Genomic DNA, 18977 nt, shown 5'->3' on the forward strand with positions numbered 1-18977 from the left:
AGCCTAAGCAGAATCAATGTGTGTTGGCTGAATTCTCTAAGTGCATGTTACCATGATTTGTCGTGCAATATATGCTTCGCGCCTAGATAAGGTTCTTCATTGACGACCTGACGACGTCTTCTACACAATGTTACAGATCAGACGGTTGAAGCTCATCCAGCAGCCCGTCAACAGCACCGTACTCGAGTGGGAACCTCCCGTGAGTAAAGAATGTGGTCGTTGCGCCGCAGAATCCTGGCAGTCAACACATGTGTTATTATGCGCGGACCAAGTTGTGTTTTTGTGCACCCAAACAGCTAAGTGCATGCATGGTTCGGATTGCTTACTCTGCGCCTCCTCTTGTCGACTGTTAGAAGCACTGGTTCGTAAATCTTGCCTTTTTTAAAGAAAAGCAGACGCGTACGGGGAGGACGAAAGCGGTAGGGAGGAACGTTTACTTGGAAGCAGGAAAAGAGCAAAGAGGTGCCGTCAAGGCGCTGTTAGTCTTCACATCTCGTCTCCATTTGAACATAAAATTGCAAAAGCACCCATATAATGAGACTTCGTCGAACATCAGAGCCTCAGCGGGTGGTCGGAATCGGATTATCCAGAGCCCTTCTTTACGGTCTGCCTCACAGCCAATGAAACTTGCGTTTGGCGCATGATAGTCTTAGCCACCTATGAGCCCTAAAACCCAACAACAACACCATATTAACAGTGTCTCTTTATCGTGTGAAAATTTATTAACCCACTCAACCTTCTCCTTGCCTGTCTATCAACAGGAGCTTCACCCAGAATCTAGCTTCGGGACAAACGTCGCCATCCTTCTGTCGGCTAAAGCAGAACACAACTGGAAGCGCCTGGGGAAATACAACTACTTGGACAGGTGAGCGCTGTGCTGCTCGACCGTTACGCGGGTCCTCGGCCGCAACACATAACGCACGCAGGCCGAGTTGTGCACGATATGATTAGGAATCTGACTTCACCGTTTGTCCTTTGCAGCGTGCCAGTACCTCAGCTGCGGATGAGCGTTTCGTATGATGTCTACCGGAATGCCATAGGTGAGTCGTATCTCCGATTGCAACGTCAATTTCTACGCACACTCGTCGAAGACTGGTGCGCCACAGTTGATGGTGGCCGCGCGTCCCTTACATCTGGCCTACGAGGACATGGCGCGCGCGTGCTTCAGGCTACAACGGCAGGCGCCGATTAATTTCGGCACAAGGTTTACGTCCTAAGATTGCCCAATATTACAAAAAACCTAAGCGTTCTTCCCAACTGAAATCAAGTGAATATTGTTAGGAGCCATATGAAGCACCAAATCATACTTTTTTAGTTTTGCCAACTTGAATAATTAGTAGTAATTAAAGTTGAAAATACCACTCTAATCACTCACGCCGTTCAAGCCCGGAACGGGCATCCAAAAGTTGTGATCTAAAACCCTGTTCAAGAACACTATCACGCGATATGAGAACGTTTTGCTCCAGGATCGCCTGTGTCTGCACATGGGAACTAATTAAGTATTAGAATAAATCGTTAGGAAGGTGTTGTTTGTAAATTCAAAATTTTAGCGAAGTGGAGCGAGTCACCTAATCATTAGCGTGCGTGGTGGAAGACTCGCTGTGTTGTGTTGGGCGTAATGGTTCGGGTCTGTTAACGTTCTTGGTTTGTGGAGCATTATTATGATAAAGCATGTGTGCACAAGAGAAGTTCCCGTAGTGTTGATAGCTATGTGCTGGGTCCCTACTCGAACGGTAAAATAGTGAATTATGTGAAACTACTATCAGTGAATAAAGTTATGTTCTCAGGTGTGTCTTCGTGACTGGCCGCGTAGCGTTGCAGTGCGGCTTTGAGAAGAAATTTACCTGATAATTACCAGCATGAACCACTATCTGCTAAGGCATTCTTTTTTCCTGAGGTCCTTTTCAGCAGTATTTTACCACAAAAAGAAGGTGTGAAAACTTCAGCGCGCCGCATCTATGTTTGGCATGTATGCAGTTGTGCCGGCCATACTGACGGGCCTGGGCCTCTCGACACCCGGGTTACTGGCAGTCGACCTCAGTCCGTGAGTATATTTGTTGAATTGCAGGCAACCGAACAGGACTCAATGAAAGTGTGTTTTCACTACAGATCTATCAACTTCGGCACCTTCGGCTATTTGGTGGCCCATGAGATGCTGCGAAGCATCATGTTCAGTGGTGAGTGGCCAGGAATGGTTTTGGTGCTGTGAGCACAAATGCGAAGCTGGGTTAATTGCTTTACACTGTTAGACATGAACTAATCAGATCCATATCGAGTCGAACTAAGAATAGAACTGACAAATAATGCAGTTACTCGTTCAAGTAGTTAAACATCTTCGTGCCAACTACGAAGAAGCGTGCACGAGAGGAATTGATATGTCGGAAACCATCAAGCGCACATTATTGCATAACTTGGAAGCCAACCACCATAATTTCAGCTGGTACTTAATGAAGTGACGTCATAACTACCATGTTATTGTTTATGCTGCACTTCGTGTTAGATTTGGAAGTAGGAATCTTTAATTTTTTAATTTGTTTTAGTGCTGCCAAGTTCTGGTGGCATTACAGAGGGAAGTGGGATAACTTCTGTCGCAAAAGCTCTTGAGCGTGGGGCGCTCGCTCTTGGTCAAGCTCTCCTCGTGAGTCGCGGAGCAACACTACCGCTCATTTCGTGGAATGACGCCGCCTCGCGACCCCAGCACATTTCCCAGCACATTTCCCGGCACTGACGGCATTGATGTCGAAGAACGGCTAAGCCTGTATGAACAAGTAGGCATAAAAAACAGATGCGACCTTACCCGTATGCTTGCCAATATGTTGTTTTATCTGAATGGTACGGCATGTGTTTGGTATGAAACTAATGAACTAACAAGTTGGGGCTTCTGCGAATATAGACTGCGAACGCTGTTTGTAAGACCCGATAATTGGCAGCTTGCCGAAAAAATAAAAACGTCTTGAGTGTCGTCCCCATAGAATTTTTATGCGGAAAGTTACATGACCTACATCCAAGATGTTCTCGTACTTTGCTACAATGCCGACGCCACCATGGCAGACCCACGAGGTGGGCCACGTGCTCAACTGCCGACGATGCTTTTCATTAGCTCGTCCGCAAAGATTGGTGTACTGCAGACCCCATCTTTAAAGAACGTCGTCGATTTGAGGCGGTCAAAAGCCCCTCCATGCATTTCCCACCAGTTTTCGCTGCTTCCCAACAAAGCCGCGATATCTTCCTGCGAGGAAGAGCGATCCCTTGGTCTCTCCCAAAGTCATGTACGCGGTGACCAGGGTCGTCTGCCGTGAACTGGAGGTCCTGGCGCCTGTGTCGCCGCCACTGGCCATCACAGTCACCACACTTCCCGATGTGTCGCTGATTCAGCCCGTTGTTAGGCAGGAGCTTGCCACCATCAGCAGCCAAGTCATCCATCAGCCTCTCGACTTGTTTTCCGGCCGACCTAATACCCTCCACGCTATCGCCGTCAGGAGGAATGGCATACTGCTGATGGCATACCTATCATGCTTCCACTGTTCTCTCGTTGGTCATATTTCCCGACATTGCTTCAGCTCCCGGCCTTCACATCGTAGCGCTGGTTTATCATCATTCCGTTGCCGTACTGGCTCGTGCGCCGCTTTTCGCTCCAGCCAGAATCGTTTGGATCCTCCTCCAATCACCCTCGACAATTTTTGCGCTTCTCATAGCCGCAAACTCGTTGCGTTACATCGCTGCAGTCGTCTCATCTTTCGGTGTCTGCCTCGTACGACCACTTCTCGTGATTGCACGCTGGTTGTAGACGGGCTACATACCGCTCAGGTCCATATAGCCGGCTACAGTATCCCGGTTCACTTCACCGTCTTCAAGACCTGTGCCAAGGGCCTTCTCTTCTGCTTGGATTTTTTTCCGGCCATTCAGGCCTCATCGCCCGCTCTCATGTCGTCCTTCCCCTGAAACTTACCCTGCTCGATTTCGCGCCCACTTATTGCTCGCTCCGTCATCCATAAACTTCGCCCGTCTACCGTCCCAAGCTACCTCCTCTTTGCCGTGATACCGCCCTTCCCTGTTCCGGATGGAGACTACCTCGTTGCGATAATTCTTGATTTTTGACTCACCCACCAAGTTGCACTGCACCGTACCATCGCCACTATAGTTGTAAAGAAGAACGCACTCTTTCCATCGTTTCTGAACGTCGGATATTCTACAGTTCGCTCGTGCGAACTGCAGAATATCCGCTGTCCCCGTTTGCTCTATGCCAGGTCGCTTTGTCGGCACCACCCATGTCAGCGACACTGCCGTCCATAACACCAGTCCCTTCTTTCTACGGACTACTTCACGCCCACATGGCCCACCAGTATCCATATCGTCTAAACTGTCCAGCTTCGGCTTCTAGAAACTTTTTCTGACATCTTCCACATGGATAAATATTCCCAGGACCAAGCTCTCGCTGCGACGCACCGCATCGACACCGATGATGCATGTTCTATACTATATATATGCTACACCGTGTCTCCCGTGCTGAACGCATGGGCATAATTTCGGAGAGGTTCACAAAATTCTCGCAAATAATATAATCGAGCCCTCCCACAGTCCGTGAGCCTCATCTGTCATCCTGGCGGAAGACGGATCATGCCATTTTTAGAGTGCGAGCTCTGCTTTTCGCATTGCGACTCCTAATCTCATGTGACGCCGTAAATTCAACCTTGAACCGAGAGAGGCCGTAGCGGACCCGGAAACATTGACCATCTAGGTTCAATGTCATTCGCTTGAGCGCTTCACATTGAGCTGAGAGATGCTGTAGTGGAGAGCTCGATAATTTTGAAGATCTGGAGTTCTTTAACGTGCACTGAGCATGTTGCTTGGCGAGGGGTTTAACAACTGCTTCATGCTCAGTCTCGCCATGGATGATGTGCGTGCCGGTCCGGGTTTGCCAACGCTTCGCCGCTAAGCAGATATGTAGCCATGCTTAGCAGAGCTTAAGATCGATCATCTAACCAGGTTTAACCGCGGGATAAAACTCCGCAATATTTTGTGTTAATTATCGGCGCCCAAGTAAGATCGCCAGAGAGGTGCCCTCTGCCGCGAATCTACCACTCATTTGATTGCCTGTAGGGCGCCAAGTTCTTCTCTTCTATTTATATACGCTGCGCTATTGACTGGTTGCAACGGATGACTTGAACAGCAAGAAGATTGCCTTTGTGACAGCTGATGGACTTTATCAAACTAAAGTTATCCCTTTTGGCTTATAGAGCGCTCCGGTCACATTCGAGCGCATGATGGTCGACGACTTTCTGCAATGTTCACTGACCTTTTCAAGCTCTTTTGTCACTCGTCATGCCAGCTTCTTAACGCCTCTAAGTGCCGTTTCGCGCGTCGTCAGTTACGCAGTTGACGTTACTGGTGTTCATCCTGACCGAACCAAAATTCGAGCCGTGATAATGGACTTTCCACTGCCACATTCCTGCGACGATGTGCAAATCTTAATTGGGCTGTGCTGATTCTTCCGTCAAAGCGTTAAGCATTTGCTGACAACTCACCGGTCTTGTCAAAAAAGAAGTGACTTTCTCATGGGGACGCACCCGATTAAGAAAAAGCCTTCGCCGTGCTCATCAGGCCCACCACCTCGCCAGCTGTGCTACAATTCGGTGAGACCGCCCCAAAGCCCGCACTGAAGCCAGCGGTGATGAAATCGGCGAGCGTGTGCTTTGTCAACGGCAATCAGTGCCCAAACGTGTCATCGCCCACCTCAGCTTCCTCCTCTCCACCGCAGGGCGCAAATACTCCATCATAACTAAAACGCCAGGGGCTGGTTTCCCTGAAGCACCTGATGTTCTAAACATTGGCTGTGTGGTAGGATATAACTGCATATTCTTAGGAGTATGCCCGGAACTCTGTTTGTCCGTTCGGCGGGCCGGTCGGTCGTGCAGCTGGCAGGATCTGGCAACTGAGATAAGAATCGAATCCACCGGGACTTTTTATACTGTTTCGATCAAGCGTACCTTCTAATGAGCTAGCACTAGAGCCCTCATTCGCCGATGCCTATTTCTCTGAAGCTATTGCCAATTTGGGCGGCATTTTTGAAATGGGAATCGAACTCACATGGGCTCTTGTATAACGATTTAGATAGGCCACTCCTAGGCGTTCAACTGGCGGTTTCTAACCCTAATATCATGACCAAAAGTCGTTTGTCTTACACCGCCAGTGGCAGTAGTTGGCAGGTGACATGCCCGGACGCTGATTGGTCGGCGATTTCTCTGACGTTTCGAAACCCCATGGCATGACCGAACGAGCACGAGCTGCCAACCCGGGATGCAATTTATAGATGGGACCAAGAAGGGTCCTTGCATCCTCAGCTGGACTATTGAGGCACGGTCTTGGTTAGGCTTTGTAATCCTTGTCATATGATCTGTCACATGATGTCGTACATTAGAACTGCGTGGTAATGAGTATGTGCAACTTGAACCGAAGTGCCTGCGCACCTAATTCGCATTTAGCCTGGCCGCACTGGCTCCGCCGTCATTTTTTTTTCTTTTATTGATGCGTGAGCATTAGAGAAGACATGCCTCGGAGAACGCAGTGTGAGGACTACACGTGGGGCGAAACCTTAGAAATGCTACCCTGTCCTAGCAACGCATCACTACATTTGGCCACGCAGGTAAAATATGAGGGGGAGTATAATGTATACGAAAGCACGTGCATTCCTCTGGCAGGTGATAGTGGTGCAGGTGATAGGCCAGTCGGTTGTAAACTCAAAAGACCACGTGAAATGGCAGGAGCTGCCAACTCGGGCGGATAACTTGAGATGCGAGTGGGAGAGGGCAATCGAACCCACCGAGAGCATTGGATCCTGAGTCAGACAAGCTGCTCATATAAAGGACACGTAAGCACGTACGCCCGTCTGCACGGCTTGGCTAAGCGGAGCTTTATAGTCTGTGTCTGGTGATCTTTCACGTAATGCATGAGTGAGATGTGGCATCGCAGCACTACGCGTAGTATACGCTGGAACGGATTCAGAACCGAACGAGAACACTGCAACGAAAACATGACTCATTTCGAATGACAGCATCTTAGTGATACTGTGTGCCAAACTCACATTGAGAAAATGGTGCGTTAGCTTTAAAGTTGTAACGGCAAATATGGGTAGACCACTAGAGGAACTATTCGAATCCTCTGAAAAACGCACGATTAAAAGGAGAGATCTGAACATACAAAATCTGTGTGTCGAAACCTATAAGCAGACAGCAATAACACCTGCTCACGCATTTCCGTCGAGCTGCTAAACACGAGTACTGTAGGTATTGAATGGAATCTAGTTCGTTATTTCGAACTCGCTTGATTCGCTCTTCCGGTTTATGCGAACTGGCAGTTTGCTACTCATTATCGAATATACTAGGGCTCCTTGAATTCAACGCAAGCGTGGGCAACTTCACAGCGACTCGCGCGCCGCCCGCAGGCAGTGTCATCGACGCGGATGGCAATTTCCGGAACTGGCACTTCCGGGATACTCCGGCGAAGTTCCGCATCCTGGTCAACTGCTTCGAATCCATGTTTCGCCGAACAATCACGAACGAACTCATGAGGAGGGTACGGCCCAGCCTTCCATGTGAACTTTTAGCATTTCCAAACCTATATAATTTGGTTGTTCCAGCTAACTTGAGCCAAGGGCTAATAGAAATAAAATATTAGAGCAAGCGAGAGAAGCCAGTTCCATATTTCTGACAGCTACTTTGCGCACAGCTGTCAAATTTTTGCAATTAATAATAATTGATTCGTCTAATTTGCCTAAATTGCTAAATATTGTGTTAAAATAATGGAATTTGTAAAATTGGAGAGCAGATCACCTTCAGAAACTCCCAATCCATTAAGGGCAATACAGAAAACTTCGCGTGTTATTTTTTTCTCGAGCTCCAAGGAAAGCCCAAGTTAGATGGAAAGCCTTCAAAATGGCAAAAAAGAAAAGATAATAATATTAAATATGTAACTAGCGCATTCGCATGCCGTGATCATGGTGCTCTTAACCGTGGTTTGAGGAAACGAGCTGCGAGCCTACGACCTTGACCCAACGGCCCGCTGCAGGCCCCTAGCGCAACCCACACGGAGGAGGTAAAAATCGCTCTGGCTGTCTCCCACCCTCAATCTAAATTCATCCTATTCGACTCGCGAGGGGCCTGTCGGAATTATGAGCTGGGCTGGATAACTCCTACAGCACACAGAATACTTCCGAGAGCAGCTCGGGATCAGGATCCCCAGACCCGATTTCTCATTTGGACTCCAGGCCACCAGGGCCTACCAGGGAATGAGACCGCCAACTCGGCCGCCCGCGCACTCACTAACCGGGACCCCGACGTAGACCCTACCGATCTGAACCAGGACACTTATCCTCTCTTAACTTTTCAAGAAATCTGTGCCTATTACCGGGACTCGCACCGTCAGTACCCGGCTCCTCTCAAGGGGCTAAGGAAAGCGGGCAAAAGAATACTTAGACTTTTTACTAATACTCTACTGTGCCCGGCAGCACTCAAACATTTTGACCCTTCCTTTTCTGGCCTCTGCCCTTTCTGTGGAGAGGTGGCTGACACCTTTCACATGGTCTGGGCATGCCAGCTAAATCCTTCTCTTTTACCCATAACTTCTTCCCCTACCCGAGAGGACTGGGAGGCGGCCCTGCTCGGCTGCCTGGATCTAGCGGCACAACAAGCGCTGGTCCAGCGAGCTCGTGTGGCGGCCCAGACCAATGGAGTCCTGGAATAAGAGACCACCTAGTATTGTAAGGGGAGCGGCCCACTAGGGGTGACTCTCCAAGCAACCTCTCCTTTTGTATTAAATGCTTACCACCACCGCTGTAGCGATAAGCCGATATGTTGGCGATTGTTCGTGCCGCGCTCGCTACACCATGCACCACCGCGCGCGCACACTGGCTGACGAAGGCGAAGAAAACATTGCCAATATATCGCCTTGTCGCTGCGACGGGGCTATATAACGGGGCTATCTAATCACGGAAGGGAAGTGATTTCATTCGCTTAATCTACATTTGAGTGCAGCATGGTCGTGGCACGTGAATTAGCTAGTTAAGTGACTTATCCCATTTCGCGGAGTTTATTTCGGGGAGAAAAAAGTACGTGTCAGGCTTTTCTTCTCGGAAGTAATGAAATGGGTGTTTCTGAAGGTGCTCTGCAAATTCGTAAATCCACTTTATTGTCTAAATTCAATATTCAGTAATTCTGATTTAATTGCATAGATTGATAAATAATTGCATAACATAAATTATGATGTGAAATGTTGTTGAAAGCAATATGAAAGTGATCTCCCTTACCTGATTAAATATTTTACTATAGCCCTTGGATCGAGTTAGCTGCGACATTCAATATTCTAACGGTTGCTGGATATCGGCGAATTTTCTCGTTCGGCATTACCAGCGTTGGCAAAAAAGTGTCCGAAAGAAGCTTTCTAACGTACATCCAGCAAGCTTGCTGCCTGTACAACGTAGGAGTCTGACAGAAAAGTCTACCTATGGGCACACCGATAAATAAATAATAAATAAATACATAATAATTAAGTAATAAAGAAAGCGCGGGTTCGTTATTGTGACGGTGTTGACGCTCGATTAAAAAAAAAAAAAGTTATATTTACACTTTGTGCGCATACTGTCGGTGAAGAATTTGTCCATGCGTTCTTGTCTTTTCTTTCATACGCTGCCTTCACCGCCACCCTTACCTCGTAACTATACGGCTTTGATATGAAATATAGTATCCGGAACTTGTATACCCGATGCTCATCTCTCTCCCCTTCTTTCTGTTTTATTCATTCGTTCAAAACTGGTGCAGTAAACGAGCGTTCGTGGAAACAAGTCGTCATGCAACTGTAAAGATGCTCCGTGCTTGACTCCACCATTTGCAGGTGCGTGCCAGCAGCGTGGCGCTGTCGCAGATGCTCAGCCGGGAACTCGTCATCGGCTCGACCGCCCTGCCGGCCGCCTTCAAGGTCTGTTCGCCTAATGGTCGGCAGACATTATAATTTTACTCTCTAAACTCCAGTCTCAAATTCTATCTTCTCTCCACCCGCGGCGCGCAGGCCTACCGCACTTTCATGGCACGGTACGAAGGCGAGTCCGAGTTCAGCTCGCTGCCCAGGGTTCGGTTCTCGCAGAACCAGCTATTTTTCCTATATTTCGCAAAGGTAGCCTGATTTTGTTTCATTTTATGGCATAAAAGGCGAGTTCAAAATGAGGTACGCGCATGTCATTAACATAATGAATGTTTCATTTTATGGCATAAAAGGAGAGTTCAAAATGAGGTACGCGCATGTCATTAACATAATGAATGGGCCGGTCATATCTTATATGAAATGGCAGCGCGCGTATCGAGGGGTTCAGAAGTATGATGCCTCGATTCCCTTGCCTCCACTCGCGTTGGCCATCGAGGTACCCTACATGAAACAGAGCTCTGCTCTGAAGTGATTGTGCTATTTTTGTAATAAGTAACAAAGAAGAACTTATGCGTCGTGCGTCGGCGGATATGTAACCATGGGACTTTTCGAAGCTTAGGAACAAATTGTGTTTCTAGCGATTGACATTTAGTTAGTCAATATTGTCACGTTTGGTGACGGCAGTCCGGCAGTCGGGAAGGCATCGAAAGGTTTAAAAAAAAAATTAAATATTCAGCCATACACGAGTTTTTTTTTTTTTTTTTTTTTTGTGCCAGACAAATTAAGTCAATAGCAAGAAATAGCCGTGTAATTGTTTATCACTGATAACAATATTTAAAGGTGGTTCTTGACGTGTGCCTCTTTTATTTGTTTTATTATTCACAGAGCTGGTGCCATACCCGGCGCCGTATTTACGAATCCTACTATATTGAGGACACCAACCAGCCACCTCCCGACCTGAGGCGAGTTCCAATGAATCATAGCATAGACATCGCTACACGTATACGTACACCCTTTGCCAAAAGTTTGAGCCCAAGGGTTAGGCGTGTAGTAGGGCCCTTGCAGTATTTATGAATGTCCTGTCTACTGAAGGGGTCAGGACTAAAAATCTTACCCTCACGAACTTTACAACACTGTGAATGCATTACAAGTCCCCATGGTGAGGCTCGGGTGCAAACCCATTGGCCTGCAAGCTTTTGCTTAAGGGTGTGACATTTCCGCGCAAGGTACGCTTATACTCGTGAACATGCCTGGGAGCTGTATAATTAATGCGATCCCTTTGCGGGAATTTTATACATAACGACGCAACGCTGCGAGAAGAAATTCGCAATACATATAACAGATAACCGAAATGACAGTGTTTAACTCGTCTTAGATGTACGCAGTCGCGAATTCATCGGTCTCAGTTTGCGTCGATTTACAGCACTGTTTGATGAAAAATGTTTATTAAAGCCTACTACTTTGGAACCGGTGAGGCGACGGTCGATTTGTTTTCAGTCGACGTTCTCAGTCCGTAAAACTAGCTATAGCTAAACGGGAGAGGGAAACAGACAGTATTTGTGACTGTGTTGTGGTGGAGTGAAGGATTTCTTTTTCTTTCGAGAGACGGTGCAGTGCTGCACAGACTGAAGAAGCTGTCCACGGGACGGGGAGAAAAGCCCACCTCCTTCCGTTTGCTCCCTGATGATTCGCTGTAGTGCCACAGAACGTTGTCACCTGGCTTTCCGGTTGTCCTGCTTTCTTCGCTTTCATTTTACTTTTTGTCATTTTGTTTATCCATGTGTAGTCTGTTTTCTTCCCCATTGCTACCTTTTCTTTTTTGCATTTCGCAACTTGCGGAGCGCGCAAGTGTTAGAACATGATGGGTTCATTATCGTATATGCACGGAAGAATCCAAATCACTGAAGCCGTGAAAAGCATTGCCAATTTTTTTTTAAAGTATGTTGATCAGTGGGAGGTGGGCAGCGTTGTTCAAGGGAGAGACACTGAACACGTGGCTTCCAGCACCGTTGGAGTGTCGAGGATCTCGCTTTGGCCGACGCAATTCATGTGTGTGCCACGCGCAGGTTATTCAAGTAATTTATCGTGTGATAAATCACTACGCTGAGGGTCATGTGTGAATGATCATGTGTCGAGTTCACGTTAGTTGTTGCTAGCATAAGTTCATGTTCGAGGACGTTACGTCCTTATACATATGAGTATATGTACATGGTCTATAGAGCACCGACGCTGACGCACTACAATTATAATTATTTCATTTCGAACATACCGCTAGCCTCATTCGAGGCTGTTGCAGGATTGGGGTACAACATTAAGGTTACAATCACGTCGCGAATCATACAAGCACAAAAGGAAACGTACACAGCGGAGATAACATTGGAAATAAGTAGCCATCATGTGTAGTAATATCAACGTCTATGGTGTGGCATACAATTCAACGTGTGTAGAGATGATATAAAATTTGCTGATAAGTAGCACAAAGACGTCAGAGTTTAAGGGCGAGGCACTACTTAAGTTGAGGACAACGCAGAGCTATTTGAGACGGGAAATGGTAGCTGTAACGCTAATAGATAGGATGCGAGCAGAGCTGGTTGTGAAAATATCTCGAGTTAATGACATTCTAATGAAAATCAAGAAGAAATGCTTTGGTTTGGTTTATGGGGTTTAATGTCCCAAAGCGACTCAGGCTATGAGAGACGCCGTAGTGGAGGACTCCGGAAATGTCGACTACCTGGGGTTCTTTAACGTGCGCTGACATCGCACAGCACACGGGCGCCTTGCTTTTCGCCTCCATCGAAAAATGGCCGCCGAGGCCGGGATTCGATCCCGCATCCTTGGGAACAGTAGTCGAGTGCCGTAACCACTGCGCCACCCCGGCGGGGCGCATAGGCAGGACATGTAGTGCGAAGAAAGGATAACCTATGGTCGCTTAGGGTAATAAATTGGATTCCAATGGAAGGAAAGCATAGCAGGGGCCGGCAGGAAGTTAGGTGGTCGGATGAGGTTAAGTTCGCAGGGGTCAAGTGGATGCAGTTAGCACAGGACCGGGTTAACTGGAGGAATATGGGAGAGGCCTTCACCCTGCAGTGGGTATTGTCCGGTTGATGATGATGGAACGATTACGGTAGTTAGGGAAGAAAACTGTGAAAATATTCAGAGCTAACATCCTAAAGCAACATGCGCTATTCCCTAGTCACTTTGCGGGAAAAATGATTAACGAAAGGTGTTAGTGGGAAATTTATTCTGAACTAAATGCTGTGCATGTTTGATTCTGGCATTTTCTTTAGGTGAAAGAACTAAGTAAAGCTTGGAATCTATTTTTAAAACACCTTTATCAAAAGGAGGAGTAACTTGAGGCGCAAACTTGAGGCGCAGTTACTAATAGTAGCAAGGTTCGCATTGCTTAAACGTTCGATCGGGGAGTCATTTGCGACGTAACAAAACGTATACACTTGCGAAATGGTTAAAAAGAGAAAGAAAATGCTATGAATTTTCCTCGCCAGGTGGGATTCCGCCGAACCTTGGATTTCACTGGGGAATCATTGCGTCAATATGTGTTGAATATAAACCTTACGGATTTCCGCAGGATAATATCTAATTTGTTTATGCATTTGCCGTGTGTGCGGAAACAAAGACAGAATATTGTACTCGAACACAGACCGGAAAAGAATATGCCAGCAACTTGGTGTCGGGGGAGGCAGACGAGATCGATCGCTTAAGAGAAAAAAGCGCGCAAAATGCTTTTGATGATACGTATTGTACTTGTTTATTTCATTTCAAATCTGAAGAGATGATGACTCCGAGATCCTTTAATTACTTTTAACGACTTCTTTTCAACTTCATACGGGAAGACAAGCAGGTTCTTTTTTCTTTAGACAGTCATAAAAACTTATTTCCCAAGGTTCAAAGTCGTTTGCCACTCCCGACACCAGTTTGCTATTTGATCAACTGCCTTGTTTAAATTTACCTGGTGATCATATGACTTAATTTCTTTATAAATAATGCAGTCATCTGCGAACATTCGTACTGTTTCGTTAAGATTTGATGTTAGGTCGTTAATGTAAAGAAGAAATAAGATATGTGATAATATCGGTTCCTGAGGTACGCCGGGCATTAACTTGCTGCGATGCGTGACCGTATATAGCGCGTATACCGGTAGAGGTCATAAAGATAATCTTTTATCCAGTTTGTTACTTTATTACAGCCAAGAAAATGGTGAGACTTAAACACCAATTTCGGGTGCGATTCGCGATCAAATGCTTTTGTTAAGTCAAGGAATAAGATGTCAATCTGGCTGCGTTTGTCGAGAAAAGATGAGAGATCATGGATTGTTTGTAATATATGAGCTGTAGTTAATAATTCCTTCATGAAGCCATGCTGGTTAGGACTCAGTAGATTATTATTTTCAGTGAATGTTACTATAGTTATCTTCAGAATGATATGTTCAAGGATCTTCGATACAGACTGGTGAGTGAAATAGGGCGATATTTAGATGTATTTGTAGTGTCTATAGATTCATTAACGGGAACAACTAACGCGATTTTCCAGTCTCAACATTTCTGCGTTTTCGAGGGACTTCTTATAAACAAGAAACAAGTATTTTTGTACCTATACTCTTGTTATCGAGGGCGAAAATCTTATGAAAATACAAGTTAAATTCATTAGCCGCTTTAAGGTCTCATACGGGGGCACATGGTTGTCTTATTGTTTTTGAGAGTTCAGATCTGTCTAAAAAAAATTAGGGAGTGGTTTTTGATGATGTTGAGGGTAATATTATAATATTTATGTTTTGCTGTTTGCTTACTTTAGATCATCTGAGAGATTGCGAACCTCCAAATATGTGCTGCCAGCGATTCTGGTCTTTTCAGTTTTCTTAGTCGTGATAGTTTGCGCTTCACATGTTATCCAAGGGTTAAGTTTGTTTACAGTTTTCACTTGTGTCTGGACATAAAGGAATAGGCGGTGTTCTATTTTGCACACTTAATGTCAACCATAGATCATCACATGGCACCGACTGGCCATTATACATGGCGGCAAAGTCTGAATAGAAGCAATTAAAAACATCAAGAACGTCAAAATATTAGCATTTTTCAAATCATAAAATTGTGTATAAGCTGGAGCAGTCATCGATAAGGAACAAATGGTTGCGTTGTGATCTGATATTCCGTCATGTATTTCACACAAAAATGCGCCCTCAGCAAAGCTATTATAAAGGTTAATTGTCAAGAAACTGTTGCTCGTCGCTGTAACACGGGTGGGTTCCCGCACGATTTGAGGTCAAAAACAAATACAATTTCAAGAAGCGCATCGGCACTACTTCGATCAATGGGTCCTGTATCGAGAGGTTCCAACGATATACCTGGGAGATTAAAATCTCCCGTAAGAATAATTTCCTTATTTTAATTAAGGGGGCGTCGCAAGGAATCTACACTACTGCTTGGTGGTAGATACATAATGCACTTATAAACCGGAGTATCATTAGCGAGAACATTGCACCAAAGTGCCTCTGCGATACAAGTGAAAAATTGCTTCATACTGTTTCCAAGTTTATTTGTAGTCGACGTTTCGGCAGGAGCCCTGCCTTTCTCAAGACAGGGCTCCTGCCCTGTCTATATATATATATATATATATAAGCAGATCAATTAAGGGGAAATGAGGGTGCTCGTTATAATACATGAATGAAAGAAGCCAACAGTCGGCGAGGCCAAGGAAAGCGTTGGGAATGGCACATTTATGTCTTTTTTTATGTTTTTGCTCAGATAATAACAGAAATTAGTAATGTAATCTGTTTAAGGGAAAGGTAATTAAACACAAAGTAGAAGAAAAAACAACGTGCCGATGGTGGGATCCGAACCCACGACCTCCGAATATCGCGTCCGGTGCTCTTCCAACTGAGCTACATCGGCCGCTGTCCCCCCTGCTACTTGCTTGGGTATTTATGTTGTCTGTATACGAACCTTGAGAGTGTTCACCAGCGCCACCCTCAGCCATAGCGGCGGACGTAGAACGTCCTTTTGTTACCGCCAGCGTCACGTAGAACGTGATCAAGAGCGAGGGCGAAAGCTGTGCTAGAACCCTCTTACGCTACCTATGGCAGTCTTGAAGCCATATATATATATATATGGCTTCACACACACACACACACACACACACACACACACACACACACACACACACACACACACACACACACACACACACACACACACACACACACACACACACACACACACACACACACACACACACACACACACACACACACACACACACACACACACACGCGCACACACACACACACACACACACGCACACACACACACACACACACACACACACACACACACACATATATATATATATATATATATGTGTGTGTGTGTGTGTGTGTGTGTGTGTGTGTGTGTGTGTGTGTGTGTGCGCGTGTGTGTGTGTGTGTGCGCGTGTGTGTGTGTGTGTGTGTGTGTGTGTGTGTGTGTGTGTGTGTGTGTGTGTGTGTGTGTGTGTGTGTGTGTGTGTGTGTGTGTGTGTGTGTGTCTTCCGTAATTAAAATCATGACACCACCACTACGAGAATGCCTGTCTGTGCGCAAATAAGGTAACCTGATGGAAAGATGTTATTAGATACGTGCGAAGATAGTAAGTTTCAGTGATAGTTACAATCTGGACAGTATTCAAGAAGAAACGCTCCTAGCTCCACTAATTTATTTACTATACTCCTAGCGTACAAGGTGGCTATGACTTCGTCTAAGTTGGTCCTTTCGGGGTCAGTATCGTAGGCGGGCATGTTATTTTTTTTTATATATAAAAACAAACAGTATACTGTTTGTTCTTTAGTGGCATTAATTGTCATACACAAATCAAACTCAGTCACGCTTGTCTTGTTAGCCTTGCAGCTATTCCTGATGTTGCCGAGAGAAGTTTTCACTGACCAAAACATTCGAGCCATTGAGCTTTGAACAGTGGCTCATAATCTTTGTTTTATCTCTGCAATCGAGTAGTTTGAAGACGGCGCGTTTTGTTTTCGCTTCTTGCTCCTAAGCGATTGCAATCTTTCCATCCCCAAGATAGACTCGCCAAGTTTATCTTGTAAGTCGTGATGTTGGGCTAGTCGGTTCATGGTTATAACAAAGCAGAACTGCGCGAAGGAAACGGGACAAAAAGGCACGAATACACGGTATTGAAGGCTGTATTCGTGCCTTCTTGTCCCGTTTCCTTCGCGCAGTTCTGTTTTGTTATAAGTTTATCTTGTAGTATGCTGACAGTTACTTCTAGGTTTTCAATCATCATTATGTTCTGTTAAGCCAAAGATGATCAAATTCGACCGCCTGTTTCTGTTTTCAAAGTCGTCTATGTAGTCTTAGTGCGAAGCCACACCAGTCACTTCCACCGGTTGTCCGTCACTACCAAGTACTGACTTGAACCACGTATACCACGGTGGTTTAAAACAGGGATAGAGAGCTTGTCCGTTTGTTCGTTAATCTAAGGCGAAAATGTGTGACGGCGTGGACCCCTACACGAATACTGTACGCGACGGGATGGATACGACTCCCGATGCCGACTTTCACGACATCACTAATTATCTCATTTTATCAGTCATTTAGTTTACAAGTCTCCCTAGGCCCATGCCACCAGTGGATTGGTAAAAAGCATGACTGCTGTGTGGGCACTGTCGAAGTGTGCCATCGTTCTATCGATTTGCTATAAACAAGGCGGTAGGAGTTCTTGCATGTAAAGTGTGAGCGCGAAACACTTGCAGATTCAAATAAAGGCAGCTATCGGCGTCACTTGCAGCTGTGCTACGAAGCACCCCTTAAAGTACGTAATGGTCACGTACTTTGAGAGCTTTTAAACATGCAATTTTAGCGCTGAATACGAATGCCGTCTGTCACAAAAGTTTGCAGGATAGCGTTTTCGTCTGCTTGGCTTTCGTTCAAAACGGGCGGACATTCCAGCGGGTGGCTGGTCTATCCCCGTGCAAAACCTAGGTGCTGCATCGGCACACAGCTCGGATTCGCAGAGTCCGTCAGACTTCAAGGTTCTGTGGAAAATTTAAAAGCGTGACACTGCTTGACTCATTTTTCGACGAGAAACACCGTCGTAACAAAAACGTAGGCATCTCCGCTGCGCTAAATATCTCTTGAGAAACGAAGGACAAAAACAAAGATATTACAAGCGCTGTGATGACTTTTTGAAGACTGCGGAGGCAGACATGACTTTGGCAAGCATTTCGTCATACTATGAACCAACGTTGCTATGAACATTTTAGGAACAGGTTATGGCGACTTGCCAGGTCTCGGGTTTTCGGTATCTGAAGTATTGAGTTGCCCGACCACTTTGTTCCGGCCGCCGTGGCCTATTTTCGATGGAGGCGTAAAGCAAGGCGTCCGTGTGCTGCGCGATATCATTGTACGTAAAAGGACCCCAGATGGTCGAAATTTCTGGAGCCCTCCACTACGGCGTCTCTCATAGCCTGAGTCGCTTTGGGACGTTAAATTCCATAAACCAAACCAAAACAATCCACTTTGTAAGAATATTTCAGCCTACATGAAGATCATTTTTAGAACTGAGCCTGCTCGGTGGCTCAGCCATGCAACGCCGTTTGCCACGAAAACTGGGCTAACCCGCCGTTTGTGTCCACGCAGGGTGAACCACATACTGATGGATTTTGAGAAATTCGGCAAGACATTCGACTGCCAGCTCGGAGACATTATGACGCCCCACTTCAAGTGCAGCACGTGGTAGGACTGGGCCAGAAAATAGCGATGCCCGTACCTGACGAAAGAAAAGAATGAGTGGAATGCACATTTCATCGCACGCTCGTTTATATGGAGCCTGCCTTAAGTATCGAATAAATATAAACCCAACTTTGAATGGTGATCTGCCTGTGCGATAACGTCTTCCGCGGACCCGGCGTCGCCGGCGTCACATGATGTCTCACTTCCGCTCGTTATGTTCGCGCTATAGTCACTATAGTGAACATTCAAGTTCACTATAGTTCGTGCCTAGCCGCGTTATTGGGAACAGTAGTCGAGCGCCGTAACCACATGCGCCACCCCGGCGGGG

The 18977-nt window shown here is 46.1% G+C and overlaps 1 protein-coding gene across 1 annotated transcript in view; it reads left to right on the forward strand.

The window, feature by feature from the left end:
* LOC146197583 (neprilysin-1-like) overlaps window positions 1-18656 on the forward strand; it is a 30075-nt gene extending 11419 nt beyond the window's left edge. Inside the window, exons 10-19 of the mRNA XM_084599490.1 lie at window positions 137-199; window positions 762-865; window positions 982-1040; window positions 1978-2044; window positions 2110-2177; window positions 7442-7572; window positions 9886-9969; window positions 10060-10164; window positions 10798-10874; window positions 18557-18656. Coding sequence (XP_084455616.1) covers window positions 137-199; window positions 762-865; window positions 982-1040; window positions 1978-2044; window positions 2110-2177; window positions 7442-7572; window positions 9886-9969; window positions 10060-10164; window positions 10798-10874; window positions 18557-18656 — 858 coding nt within the window. The remainder of the gene's footprint in view (window positions 1-136; window positions 200-761; window positions 866-981; window positions 1041-1977; window positions 2045-2109; window positions 2178-7441; window positions 7573-9885; window positions 9970-10059; window positions 10165-10797; window positions 10875-18556) is intronic.
* The last annotated feature ends 321 nt before the right edge of the window (window positions 18657-18977 follow it).

The sequence above is a fragment of the Amblyomma maculatum genome, chromosome 3, assembly GCF_055883805.1.
Source record: "Amblyomma maculatum isolate TAMU_Amacu chromosome 3, ASM5588380v1, whole genome shotgun sequence".
NCBI lineage: Eukaryota > Metazoa > Arthropoda > Arachnida > Ixodida > Ixodidae > Amblyomma > Amblyomma maculatum.